The sequence below is a fragment of the Atractosteus spatula genome, chromosome 1 (genome assembly GCF_055471065.1).
Source record: "Atractosteus spatula isolate fAtrSpa1 chromosome 1, fAtrSpa1.hap1, whole genome shotgun sequence".
In the NCBI taxonomy this organism is placed as follows: domain Eukaryota; kingdom Metazoa; phylum Chordata; class Actinopteri; order Semionotiformes; family Lepisosteidae; genus Atractosteus; species Atractosteus spatula.
In genome coordinates, this window is record NC_142706.1 from 63,444,593 (window position 1) to 63,458,805 (window position 14,213).

Below are 14,213 nucleotides of genomic sequence, written 5' to 3' on the forward strand. Positions count from 1 at the left end.
TTGGAACAATAAACAGGCCATCAAACATGCAGAGTACCCCGATGGCCTCCTCCTGCTTGTAATATTACATTTTTGTGAAAAATTATTCCTACACTGCCGATACATATCAGAGCTCAACAATAAAAGACAACTGAGGATGAATGATTCAGTATTCAAGCAGGACTTTACACAGTTGAAAGTGGGTTTAATATCAATTTCAAAACAGGAGTACAAAAAATCTCAAATACCATCCAGCTACATAGCCATTCTGTTGTAATTCATCGTAGTGTGATAACCAGTGTAACAATTTAATCTACAGACATTTTCATTTCATCTTGCTCATCTGAAAAGCACATACATCTAGTATAATAAACCATAGGTTTGTTATTGCCATGTGAGAGTGGGGGTAGTCACAGCCATGATCTCAGATTAGCATGGTCAGTCCTGATGAGAGACTTCACAATGTATCGAACTGTCTGGTTTTAGCATGATGCTGATTGAATAAGCTGGACCTTCAATGAAAGCTGTCATTTAAATAATAACGAGCTCTACATTTGCCTTTTTCCATTGCTTTGTAGTATGTCAAACTATGCGCATGATTTGCATGAATTCTATGCACTTCATAATTCTTTCCTATCCTACCAGCTTCTGCAATCAAATCAGGTGATGTTAGCACTGCACTAATATAGAGAAAAGCAATAAACTAGAAGCCCAACTATTTCTACCAAAGATAAGAATCAGGGCAAAGCACAACCATTGATGAGGGCCCTAGTGTACAAACACACCCTAGAACACCGATGTTTCTCACACAGTCCAAGTCAGATTATTCCAAGTCACATTTTTAAAGATGGGGAAAAAAAACACCCTGCGATCACAGCTTTTATTTCAGGCTTGAAGAGGGGCTCTGTAGTCTGCCTATAAGAGGTGCGAAAGCAAGCCAGACTGCACCTGGGCAGTAAGCAGCTGCAGCAGCTGCAGGCCTGCGTCTTCTCCTCCACTAACCGAAGAAACTGAACCCCGTGTGTGCAGTCATGAGCCCATTATGGTAACACGGAGTCACTAAATACAAGCACTGACATGCTCAGTGAGGAGCCCGGCAGTCATGTTCAACGCAGAGAGGAATGACAGCCATGCAGTCATTTAAGAGATCTCCTTGCATAACATATTATGATTGAAATGATCTGGAAAACAAGGCCAGCCTCACACTATCACTTAAATGCCCTTTAAATATGAGTCTAATTGTCTTTCCACACATTAATGCTGTATGTAGTATCAGAGCGCCATGACCAACGCCGATGTTGTCGCGGGTCACAGTGAGACCCGTGTGTCGGTCTCTCATTCAAATCTCCCCCTCAGCCGCCCCCAGCCTCGGTGTCAGGCCCCGGCTCTAACTCATCGCTATGGGTAGCTCGCCGGGCACCTCCAGCTCAGAGTGCGTCAGCAGCTCCCCGTCCCACAGGGCGAAGGCTGGGCACAGGGGGGTCTTGAACACGGCCCTGATGGAGTGCACGATCCGGGGCTTCTCCGTGTCCACCAGCTCCAGCCGGCCCCCCTCGTAGTCCAGAAGCAGGCCCACCCGGTCCGGCTTGCCCACCAGGCCCACGGGCACCATCTCGTTGGTGGTCATGGCGTACCACTTCCGCTGGACATAGCCGAAGACCCAGGAGCTGCTGTTGGTGCCGATGCACTCATCCCGGGACATCCCCAGGTCAGCCACCCCGATCCGGAACTCCTGGGATTTGCGGACGGTCACCTCCCAGTAATGGCGCCCCCCAGTGACAGAACAGGCCCCCAGCACCACCGCCCAGTCTCGGAAACGCTCGGGGTTGTCCAGCACCAAGGTGGGATCCAAGCCCAGGACCCGGTAGATCACCCCCGTGTCCTTCTTGAAGAGATCCAGGCTGCTGTGGGCTGTCCGCTCGTCCAGCTTGAACTTGATGTCTGCGGGCAAGGAGGAGATAAAGGGATTGTTAAATGTAGCTGCAGAGATGAAATATTTATAGATGGAGGCTATAAAGATTTCACCGGCACGTCCGAGATGATAAAACTGCTTGTAAGATTAAAGTAAAAATAAAATTAATCAATTAACTTCTTAACAAAGATTTGTAAGTGTTTATCACCATAACAAGGTTATAGTAGTTCAGGTGGGTAGCTGCATCAGCATGCGTAGGCTGCAAAGGAACAAGTAATAGGTTTATTCCATGCTGAAAAAAAGAAGAATGAAAATAATGTTTCGGCCGTGGAGCCTTCATCTGAAGAAGCCTCCACGGCCGAAACGTTGTGTTTTCTTTCTTCTTTTTTTCAGCATGGAATAAACCTATTACTTGTTCCATAACAAGGTTATGAGAGCTAACCCTCAAAATGACATGGTACTACTTTTAAAACTTCCTTCAGGGAACTGCTGGTAGATTTCAGGAGGAAAAAGGTCAAACCTACTCCTGTCTACATCCATGGGAGTGGCGTGGAGATGGTGGACTCGTACAAGTACCTGGGAGTGCACATCGACGATAGACTGGAATGGTCCAAGAACACTGAGGCCATCTACAAGAAGGGTCAGAGCTGACTTTACTTCTTGAGGAGGCTCAGGTCCTTCAATGTGTGTAGTAAGATGCTACACATGTTCTATCAGTCGGTGGTAGCGAGCGCCTTTTTCTACGCAGTGGTATGCTGGGGCCCTGGGATTAGAGCAGTGGATTCCAAAAGGCTGAACAAGCTCATCAGGAGAGCAAGCTCTGTCATTGGGTCTGACCTGGACCCCTTGGAGGTAGTGGCTGAGAGGAGAATGGTGTCCAAACTAGAGGCCATCATGGACAACATCTCCCATCCCCTCTATGACAGGCTTGTAGAAAGGAAGAGCACGTTCAGCAATAGACTGATTCATCCACGGTGCGACAGGGAGCGCTACAGGAGGTCATTCTTGCCTTCTGCCATAAGACTGTACAACGCATCCACCTTGCGTCTGGGCAGAGGCAACATTGACAGTGACCCGTTTCTGGACTAAACACATCTACACATCTACTGCTACATCTGTTCTCTTTCTTTTCACGTTCACAAACGTTTTTTGTGCAATATATGCCAGGGACCCGTGCAATACATTTATATTTATATCTATTTATATCTATATTACATCTATATTTATATTCATATGTGTGATACGATTTTTCTGCATACTGTTCTGTTCTAGTTTGTTCTTTGTGTGTCCTGGACTGTGAGTAACTCTTTTAGTGCACCCCTCACTGTACTGATTGTATTGTATGTATTGTATTATTATTATTGTATCATTCGTCACACTGTGGCTGCGTTGTCTGTGTAAAGCTGCTGTTGAACTGCAATTTCCCTCACGGGATCAATAAAGTATCTATCTATCTTCACCAGTCTCGATCTAATTAGCAAAAATAGTTCTCAACTCTTTACCTGGAGCGCTGCGGAGCGAGGCTGTGGGCGCTCTGTGCTCGTTTGGAATGAAAGACGCCATTCAAATACAACGCGCACACACACACAGCGCCTCTCCCTTTATTAATATCCTATTTATTGTGCAAATCCGGACTGTGCAGCAACAACCGCAACGAAGACTTGCTGTGTGCTGCATTGTGTTTTTGCGGTTTTGGCTCCGCCACAGTAAACGCTGCAGCCATTATCAACCGTTTCCCAAAATAAAATGACAGAATTCACTGTATCTCTACCTCTACGAACGTTTTAGCCCAGATAGCACACCACACACTTGTCCAGTCCACGACCCAGTTCAGTATTACAGCGGCAACCATACCGCCGTGCAAGAAAATTATTCTATTTAGACAGTCAGGATACTTACTGTTCCTCGGAGTGTTTGTCACATAGGGCCGAAATGGAGATAGCCCCAGCCACCGGGGGTGTCGGATCAGCCCGGCCGCAAGCACCCTGAGTCCAGCACGTCCACAGTACAGCATGCTTGTGGGCGCAGCCATCTTTGATTTCAGGGACAGCGCCAGCTAATACCTCCGTCACCTGACCAGACCTGGACACGAAGCCTAACATAGTGCCGCCATAATTGTTATCACGTGTTATGGGTGAGTTTTTAAATGTTTTATTTAATCAACCAACAAGGAAATACAATACAAACAAGAGTACATAAAACATATCAATAACATCGTCAGGGGTACATATTACTATACAAATACACTTTATGAAAAATGTTTAAACAGAGTAAATAAACATAAGGTCCACACAGCTTTCATGTTTTTACATCTCGAAATAGTCTGCAAATACGCCTTTACATCTATTTTGAACTGTTCAAACATAGGCCTCTTTCCAGAACATTTCACTTTGTGTATATAATAACAGGTGACTTTTTAAAAAACGGTTGACCGTTAAATACAGCAGAATCTATTCTCTTACAACACCTCTTTTGAGAGAGGATGGCTTCAGACTTGTGTTTAAGGTATGCGAGTAGCAAAACTATAAACACAAAAAAATTGGAAACACTGAGCTAATTGAAGCTAGTTTTACTGTAGAAATAAAAAACAAAATGTTTAGATGTTTATATAGGGTGACCATATTTTGGTTTTCAAAAAAGAGGACTGGGGATAATTGACACTCATCACATGCCTCCAAAGTAATGAATCTTTATTACATTTTCTAATAAAAAAATAAATTTAAACTCTCTAGTTTTTATTAAACTTCTTGGTAAACTTTTAAACAGTTGCAGGGTTGCTATTTCTCTTCCATAATGGCAAACAAGGAAAAAACAAAAATATAGCCCTATTTTAAACTTAGTTTTTTTTTTCATTTTAACACAACAGAAGTCTTAACATCTGATGAAAAAATAAAGACATCATAACTTAGGAGATGTCAACACTGGTTGCAAAAATGATAAATTTTATCTAAACATTCTGAAGTATAATGAAACAAGTTAAACATTGTTATTTGTCATGGCCATCAAAACAGCCCCACACACAAAAACCCTTTTCAAGCTACACTGCGTGTAAGTTCAAAACATCTAGCGGTAATACAGTACATGGAACGAACGAAAATATGTAGGCCTGTGTTTGTTTACACAGTCTGAGTAACGAGCAAAACAAAATCCAGGACGATTTTTGGAAATTTATCAATCCCTGTCGGACCGATATTTTAGGTCTCAAAAAGAGGACATGTCCTGGAAAAAGAGGACTTCTGGTCACCCTAGTTTATAGGTAAATATCTTGTAATTGACATCAGGGGATGTTATGCTATTCTTGTACACAACAAGATTTTGTATTTTGTTACAAAACACAAGAACTTGCGATGGACTTTAGGCAAAGCAAGGGAGTGTTTTCACCAGTATATATGAATGGTCAGGCTGTAGAGGTGGTGAAGAATTATAAGTTCTTGGACACCTCCATCTCCATCACTCTAACATGGGAGGTCAACACATCCAGCATGGTAAAGAAAGCTCACCAGAGGCTGATATTTCTGAGGCGATAAAAGAGGTTTGGAGTGTCACGGGAAGCAACCCTCTTTTACAGGTCAGTCATTGCGACTGTTTTTACTTTCTCCATTGCTGTGCGGTTTGGCAACACTTCTGCCCGGACAAGAAGCCGCTAGAGAGAGCAGGGTATATCACCTCCAAAGCTGGAGGACTCACCCCACCTCTCCAGACTGACACACAAAGCCCTCAAGGTCCTCCCAGACCCTTCCCAGCCTGCCCAGCCTTTGCTCACTTGCCTCCCCTCTGGTAAGAGGCTCAGCTCTATCAGGACTGGGACTACCAGGTTCCTGAACAGTGCCACCCAGAGGCTGTGATTTGCATAAACTCTGCACTTCAGTTCTGACCTTTTTGCTCTGTATTCTATCAGGCCCCACTGTGGTTTATCACTGGTGCGTGTTCAGGATGGATTGTGTGTTTATGGGATGCTGTCTACTATCGTCTTTATGTTGTACATTTGTATTGTATCTTTATTTGTATGAGCTCAACAAACCAAATTCCAAGCAGCTGGTTGTTATGGCAATAGAGTACTGAACTTGTACAATGCACTTGTAAGTGTCATGTAGAGTATTGTGTACAATTCCTGTCGCAACATTGTAGAAAAGATACTGCTGCTCTGGAATCAGGCCAGACAAAAACAACCAGATACATTCTGGGGCTGCAGGGAATTTCCTACACTGATGGGCTGAAATAACTGAACCTTTTAGTCTTGACCAGAGAAGACTTCGAGGGGACCTGATACAAGTATCCAAAGCCCTCAAAGACTCAACACAGCAGATGTCTTCAGAAGGGACAGTGAAACACAAACTAGAGGACTGAAAAACAGGAGGCACTTGTTTACGCAAAGAGTTGTGGGGGTATGAAACTACCCAGCCATGTTCTTCTTGATGGAGACCTGACTTCTTTCGAGAAATAGCTGTATGAGCGGATCAATCATAAAACAAAGGGGCTAGATGCTCCAAATTTCCTCCTCTTATATGAAATAGCACTTCTCTTAAACCCTTTGAGATCTGTCTCGTATTGCGTAACACTATCCCAGGAAATAGATCATAGTTGCATAGCACTGTAATCTATTTCAGGCTTTATAAACAATGATTTGCAAATTCTATTGATGAAACTTAAAGGCCAGTATACCTTGTTGTACAAACTGCGAACACTGAACGTAATAGTGAGATCAGTGTAAGAAACAGGGTCTGTTCCCAAACACATTCTGATAAGTGAAGCTGAAGGCACAGAAACATGTGGTTTTGATCAATCCAATTTATTTCAGTCTGTGAGGAGCAGTGCCCACCCTGCTCGGGGTCGGAAGGTATCGGAGGATCGTGGGGACCTGTGTGCCCGTCATTCTGGCGTCCCCTGGCTCCCGAAGTACAGTGGCATTCAGTTCTTGGCAATGATCTGTTAAAGGGAAGAAGAGGAGGAGTCCAGACAGATGGACAGATCAGTCTTCCTGCCAGGAAGCCGAGTTCAAAGACCCTGTGGCAGCACCGTGTTTGTGCTGGTGTCCATGTCTAAGAGACACCAGACTTTGTTCCCGCAGCAACAACCTGTACTGTTCTGCCATAAAATGTTTGATCATTGATGCTGAAGTCCACTCCAGACCTAACCAAATGACTCAGTGCGCTGCCAGACCCGCAGTATGATCACACACAAGCTGCGGTAACTACACAGGAAGCACTAGATCAGAAATAGGCAGCCTTGGCACAGTTATAGTATGTTGAGGATATAAGTGAGGGGATGGAGTGCCTGAGCTACACTTTTTAACCCCCAGCCCCCATGAGTGATCTGGCCAACAAGCAGGCATGATCCCAGCGGTCTGATATCCTTACGTCCTCCAGCCAGCCGATGTAAGCGGACACCCTGGTGAAGACAGTGGGCTTCTGGTAGTAGTTGCAGCCGTAGGACGACACGAAGCTGGTCACGCCGTGCACAGCGTAATTCCCGTTGACCTGGCAGTTCAGGGGGCCACCGGAATCACCCTGCGGGGGGGGGGGGGGGAGGGGGGGCGAGAGGGGGCGGATCAGAGCGGAGCAGGAGCGGCCCTGCCCTCGCGTGGCAATAGAGGCCAGTGGGGTCTGAGGTGACGAAGAGCTGGCTTTCACAGACTGGCTCATTCCCGAGAGGGAAGGAATTGGGTGGCCAGCGTACCCCAGAAACCCAGTGAGTCACCTTGCCAGCGCACACCACTGATCTCCCCCAATGGAGGGCCCCAGGGAGCCAGCAGTTTTCCAGCAGCTGACCAGGGAAGGCAACAAAGAAGAGCAAGAGAGGAGCAAAGCGGTAGGGCTTTCAGCGTCTGTACCTGGCAGCCGGATTTGTCGTAGCCGCCGGCACAGACCATGGTGTTCTTGACAGTGGAGCCCCACCAGGAGCTGCTGGAGCAGGTGCGGTAGTCCACCACAGGCAGGTAGGCCTGCTGGAGCACGCTGGCCAGCTGACCCCCGGCTGGACACAAAGACAACAGTGCTTTACACCGAGATCCGCCATGACTCGCGGCTCTTCAAAGGCATGGCCAAAAGCACGGAGAAAGAATGGTGAAACAGAAAACTTCCTATAGTGCACGTTCATGGTGGAATAATTTTACAGTCTTATTTGCACAGGAGCGTATGCCTCAGAGAGCATGTACTGGACAATCAGGCATCATGCATCACTCCATGTTCCCACAGCTGTTTAAGCAATGGGCATGGAACCCATTCCCTGTCACTCAGAGCAGCAGGGAGATGCCCTGTCTGCAGTCAGCCGCAGCTGCTGGAGAGACAAGAACCATGTCCACAGAGCCATGTCCTCCGCTCTGCTCTGCTCTTTGAAGACTTGCTTGTCTCTTGATTAGGACAACAGGGCAGCCCCCTGCCATTCTGACATGCAGCACGATGGCCTTAGAACTACGTTTCAAAACAGTCACAAAATGAGTTGGAACAAGTACAATCGCATTAAAAAGCAGAATTATGCTATTGTGTTATTCCTGCACTTGTATCTGGGCTGTATTCTTTCTAAGGAAGTAAGTTCCCTAGGATGCCCAGGATGTCTGCTATTTAAATACACTATAGGGGCAGCTAAGGCCCTGGTTTGAATAGAATGTAGGTGGTGTGAAGGTACATAAAGTGTGAAAAGATCATTAATATAATGGCAGCATATATGTGTATGTCACTCTTGAGTCTTGTGTACTGTAACATACTGCACTGCATTGGTATTTATATCGCACTGATTGTACACATCTTGGAAAATCCACTGGATGTTTTGCGTACTCCACACTCTGCATCACACTGTTTTGCTTGTTGTCTCAGTGAAGCCAGAGGGAGATTTCCGCTGTATGTGGACAATAAAGTAGATTCTGGTAAGACTGGGTCCACACTGTTAAGTGTTTAATTGGCTCTAAATCCCATTTGCCCCCCCCCTCCCGTCAGCTCTAGTTCTGTGCGGGACACTCACTCTGGGTCCGCCCCCAGCCGGAGATGTAGCAGGGGTTGTTGTTGGGCAGGACCTGGCCAGAGGGGGGCAGGGTGCCCAGCTGCACATAGGAGTTCAGGGTGGCGTCCTGAGATAGCTTGAGCAGGGCGATGTCGTACCTGCAACCCAGGGAGAACTTGTCGGGTTTGGACAAAGAAGCCCCAGTCCTCATCACCAATAAAGCTCTGCTGTTGCTAGACCGGTTCTGAATAAAACAGGCCCAAAATATGGCAAAACATTTTGAATACTGTGCACACTAAGCTACCAGGAACCAAGAGGAAAATCCACCCTCTGTCACTTGGATATATACTTAGGGTCTTAAGTTACTGAAATACTTGTTATTTTTTGAAGTTATTCAAAGAAATTATTCAAGAATAGCTGGGGAGCACCACCTTTAGGATAACAATTTAAAAAATCTACGTCTCCTCTTCAGTTTAGGCGAATCCGAGGCTGCGTTTGGAGTCTGCTGTCAATTGCGCTGTGTGGCGTACTTATTTGGTAGCTCTTGATCTTTGGTGCCCCCCTAAGGCCTGAGGCCAGCACTGCACGCAGGCCAGTCTGAGGCGAGGCTCACCCGCTGGCGACACTGTTGGAGTTCCAGTTGGGGTGCACGAAGATGCGCTGGACACTGATGTACTGCTCCGTGCCGTCGCTCGAGTAGAGGCTGTGGTCACCCAGCACTACGCGGAAAGTCATGGGCCTGCAGCACACAGGATAGGGGATCTTTTTATCCCAGTGAATCCCAGATTCACACAGGCAATTCACAGAAACTATCTTGCACTGTTGGGTCTGGAACTGGGGTCTGAATCAGTTTGCACAGAATATTGGTCTTAATATTTAATACTTATATAACTGTTTAGTAAACCACAGTCATGTAGGTATTATATGTTTTATATATATATAGACAAAATAAATATAAATAATAATAATTCCTTAGACCTATATAGCACTTATATAGCACTTTTCTGGACACTCCACTCAAAGAGCTTTACAGGTAATGGGGACTCCCCTCCACCACCACCAGTGTGCAGCCCCACCTGGATGATGCAACAGCAGCCAGAGTGCACCAGTACTCTCCCCACACACCAGCTATCAGTGGAGAGGAGAACAGAGTGATGAAGCCAATTCATACAGTAGATGGGGATTATTAGGAAGCCGTGATTGGTAAAGGCCAATGGGAAATTTGGCCAGGACACCAGGGTTACACCCCTACTCTTTTCGAGAAAAGCCCAGGGATTTTAATGACCATAGAGAGTCACGACATTGGTTTTATATCTCAGTGACATCAACTGTATACTGACCTGTTCTGAAGGTGATGTACTGTAGAAACTGTGAAACACCCTCTACTCCCCAGCGTATGTAGGGGCTGGCCACTCCTAACTAAACACATTAGAACTATGGCTTAAATTGCTGAAAAACTTAACATTCACAAACTGACGATGGCAGTTTTCAAATGTTATCTTGACATATTGTTGTGTTCTATGAACACAGATTGATCATACCCGGCTTTGAGTAACAGCTACTGCTATCAAAGTGAACATGGAAACCTGGGTAGCTCGTTTGGCAGAATCATGTGATCTGGGTTTGGAAGAATTTGCCAAATTGTCATGATTTGTGGTCCAATTTCTGCCAACCACAGCTCAGCAACCAACCTGGCTTTTGCCCTCCAGGATCACTGGGTATAGTTTGGTTATTTATGATCGTGCAATAATATCAACTTATGGCACGTTCAGCGCTTTCTGTTTTAGTTGAGGTTTCTGTTGTTTCAGGTGTTCTGCCAAACTGAGGGACCTGAACACTCAGCCCACACCAGACAAAGATGAGACTGAATAAAGAAACCGCCAGGCATGGTGCTGATGAGACTGGCGTTACCTGTCCACACAGTGGGCGGCGGTCATCACCCAGCGCCTCCTGATCAGAGTCCCTCCGCAGGTGTGATAGTAGCTCCCCCCAGAGAGATACTGCAGGGAGATCTGCCAAAAGGAGAGGAAGTGAGCACTGGGCAGTGAACGACTGCAGGTACACAGTTCATGTAGGGGGGGGGGGCGCTCTTTCCTCTTTCCCGGAATGTCCCTGCCAACGTCCCAGAATAGGGACTGGAGGTTGTGCTGTGGAACGTGCCATTCTTCTGCTAAAACATGAAACTGCGGTTCTGATGACTAGTCCTTTAAAGATCACAGGACACTGTTCTTAGGAGTAGGGCTCTTAACTCCATTGACCTGGCTAAATTCCATTCAGGGATGCTACAAATTGGTCTCTGTAACTTTCCCCTTCATTCAATTGATGAAGATGCTTCTCCCTCCTCCCCCAGGTCTGCTGTGTGTCACCCAGGTGTTTGCTACACTTCAATGGTGAATGCATGGAGTCTGCTCCTATATCTAAAGAGTGTTGGGATCCTTGGGATCGAAAAGCTCCATATAAATTTCAGGAATTATTAAGACAGTACTGATCCACATATTTTATCCCTGAAAGTCCCCTGGCATCAGAGCCACTCTTGTCATTATCTAGGGGGGTGCCCAGTCCCTTCCTTAAGGAATGGACACTCCTTAGTGGTTAATTAGCCCAGCGATCATCTGTGTTAAGCAGAAGGAAACCCAGGGCTCCTGGGAAAACGTCCTGTGAAAACTCCACATGGAAGAACAGCCCCAGTGGCTGTATGCCAGTGGCACTAGCCTCCATGTTGGACTCAGTATGAAGCACTGGGTCAGCAGGCTTTAGAAAAATGTGTTGCTGTCAGACTTTCCTCTAGATTTACAAGAACATGCGCAGACATTTCAGAGAGCTGCCCTCACTGAGCTTCGCACACAAAGAAAAAAAAGTGTGAAATGAGCTGCTAGTTTCTTCACACTCGCCCCAGCAGATATTAATCTGAAACAAAACAGAACTACATGGGGGCTCGTTGTCTTCTAGCAAAATACAGTTTTGCACAGTCAGCTTTCTATTTTCAGGTTTATTTTTTAATTCACATCTCTGATGGATGTAAAGCCTGTAACACAGACAGAGAGGCATCGGTCTAGTGCCTCTGTAAGCCTCTCTAATCCTGATACTCAGTTCTAAGGAGGTAGGGTGTGTGGGGGTGAGGGGGGAGTGTCCGATGCCCCTGGGGGGACTTTGGTGCCACTCACCTGCCAGGGCCAGGAGTGGGGCCTGGCGTTTTCTCCGTTCACCACACGCTCGAGGCCAACAACATCCTCCAGGTACTGCACCTCCTCTGCCCACGCTGCGGGTCGCACACCGCCACACACAGGCAGACACAGGGGAGAGCAGTTAGTATACTGTACAGCTGATGGACAACTGCACAGGTCAGGCCTTCTTCCATGCTAACCGCCATGACCTGCTGTTCTACATGCCAGCAGCTAAGAATCCTATTACATAGCAGTCCAACCCATTCCAGGTTTTACCTTCTGCAAGTTCTCGTGGCAACTTTACTGGATAGCCAGACAGGCTTGTGACGTCAAAATAACAGGAACATTGCTTGTCTAGCGTATTAGGGTAACAGATCCAATCCAGATCCAGGCCACGAGAGTTTGCTTTGCATTATATTCTTAACTTCACTCACATGGAACAAAATGGGTAGGAAAATTTGTCAAAAGCTCGCCTACTTCTCGATTTTAAATTAATATTTCCAAATAACTTCAAACTTTCAACTTCAAAAACAAATGAACACGAATGATCAATTTAATTTAAATGCATTTCTTAATTGTGCAGAGCACCCTGCGGCTGAATGGGGAGAGGAGTTCTTACCGAACACGGCGAGGGTTGTCAGGAGCAGAAGTCTCAGCATGGTGGCGCCAGGTGTCAGTGTTCACTGTACCCAACTGAATGCACTGCTGTCTTCTTATACAGTGCAATGCTCTGTCACGTGTCCCAAGGTCACAGCCAAAGTAATGTTCCTTCCTTTCCCAGCCAGTGGGAAAGGTCCAGCTGAGTCGGTAAAGTGTGTGCCCAGTCCCAGGATTATCTCAGGAGATCAAGGCCGACCCTTCCAGAGGCATCTTGTTTTCCATATCCTTGTCCATTATTGATTTTACCCCTTTGTTAATGCAAAAGAAGGGTCAGGCTCACTCCTGGGCTGCATTGCCAGAGGCAAGACTGAAGGCATCATGGAAATGATACAGTAAGGAAGGTACCACTACATACCCGAATCCGGACCTGCGGTTCTCCAAGATCCCACTGAAGAGCCCACTGGGCCTCTGGGAGCAGTAAGATCATCTTGAACAGGACATGATCATCCTTCCAGAAAACATGGAATTCTCTGCAGTCCAAGCCCATCGGCTGCACTCTAGCAGCCTGGCCTTCAGGTGAGGCTTGAAGGTACTGCATGTGAGACTGAGCTGCACACTCCTCTACCTCTACCAGTTTTCAACAGGACTGCGTTCAGGCCAGGGCTGGTGATGGCACACTGTCTGGTTTCTCCTCAAGCCATCCAAGTCATTCAGGCAGTCTACTTGGGCAGTGGGTGTAGCGTAGCTTTTAATCTGCTGTGCAAAGGACATTATTCCACTGGTGCAGAAAGTGGACACCGGGCCAGAACTGGACTTTTTAGTGAGTCACACAGGTACAGGCACCCATGTCCATGACTCCTCCAGCTCATAAAACACCCCTGGACTTCGTGAAGCTGAAAGCCAGCAGCTGCAGCCAGCGACTTGCCTGGGTCAAGCTCAGCCTGTCACAGGCCCCTGCCCTCTGTGGGAGTCAGGCAGCTGTGCCCATCCCTTGCCCACCTTGTTCCTGGAATAGAGTGCAGAACAAACAAGCCAGCAGAGATTAGCTCCCTGAAGCTCTGCATCGCACCCTTCCTGTCTCACATAGGTCCCAGCACACCCCATCAACGAAGGACTCTTAAAGGGGAACTGCAGTCCCACTTTCTCAGACCGGTTATTAAATTTCAGTAGCCAAATAAATTCATTGACGGTATGGAAAAAATGTACAAATTCCCAAATAAGCACAAAACATGAACTTTGTGAAAGTACCCTAAATCGCCAAGTTGTCTCAAACTCGCATTCGAGTTCTCACGAATTGGGAAGTGAAGTGGCCCTTCCTGCTCACTAGTCACTGTAATGACTGATGACATGTGATGTACAAGCAAATAAGTACAGATTGTGCAGCAGACATTTCACCGCAGAAATATTCCAATGTGATCTGCGTGTGGAGTTAACAAATTAGTATTTGTCGGCAAAACCGTCTGGAAGTCAAGAAAAATATATCTATTGGATTAAAATAGATGTGTTCACATGCATGTGTCATTATAATGTTGTAGGGCCGCTTCCCCTCACTGGAAACTTGGTTGTCTCCTGAATTGCAGAACATGGCTCTGTGCAAACATGGAAATTTCATCTATCTTGTG

General features: G+C 46.4%; 2 protein-coding genes across 2 annotated transcripts; both read right to left on the reverse strand.

The window, feature by feature from the left end:
* Window positions 1-163: 163 nt before the first annotated feature.
* Window positions 164-3,936, reverse strand: spryd4 (SPRY domain containing 4). The gene is made up of 2 exons (XM_088915723.1): window positions 3,791-3,936; window positions 164-1,920 (listed from the first exon to the last, which is right to left on the reverse strand). The coding sequence occupies exons 1-2, from the start codon at window positions 3,921-3,923 to the stop codon at window positions 1,367-1,369; spliced, it is 687 nt and encodes a 228-aa protein (XP_088771849.1). The 5' UTR covers window positions 3,924-3,936; the 3' UTR covers window positions 164-1,366.
* Window positions 3,937-6,674: 2,738 nt separating this feature from the next.
* LOC148841514 (elastase-1-like) lies at window positions 6,675-12,662 on the reverse strand. The gene is made up of 8 exons (XM_088915725.1): window positions 12,611-12,662; window positions 11,992-12,086; window positions 10,739-10,839; window positions 9,441-9,566; window positions 8,849-8,985; window positions 7,722-7,864; window positions 7,249-7,398; window positions 6,675-6,817 (listed from the first exon to the last, which is right to left on the reverse strand). The coding sequence occupies exons 1-8, from the start codon at window positions 12,648-12,650 to the stop codon at window positions 6,800-6,802; spliced, it is 810 nt and encodes a 269-aa protein (XP_088771851.1). The 5' UTR covers window positions 12,651-12,662; the 3' UTR covers window positions 6,675-6,799.
* Window positions 12,663-14,213: the final 1,551 nt, after the last annotated feature.

Excerpts from the sequence above, each read along its gene's own strand:
- spryd4 (XM_088915723.1), bottom strand. The coding sequence starts at position 3,923 with ATGGCTGCGCCCACAAGCATGCTGTACTGTGGACGTGCTGGACTCAGG. Across the intron at positions 1,921-3,790 it reads GACAAACACTCCGAGGAACA|ACATCAAGTTCAAGCTGGAC; the intron begins GTAAGTATCCTG and ends CCTTGCCCGCAG.
- LOC148841514 (XM_088915725.1), bottom strand. The coding sequence starts at position 12,650 with ATGCTGAGACTTCTGCTCCTGACAACCCTCGCCGTGTTCG. Across the intron at positions 9,567-10,738 it reads GCCGCCCACTGTGTGGACAG|GCCCATGACTTTCCGCGTAG; the intron begins GTAACGCCAGTC and ends TGTGTGCTGCAG. Across the intron at positions 7,399-7,721 it reads ACGACAAATCCGGCTGCCAG|GGTGATTCCGGTGGCCCCCT; the intron begins GTACAGACGCTG and ends CCCCCCCCGCAG.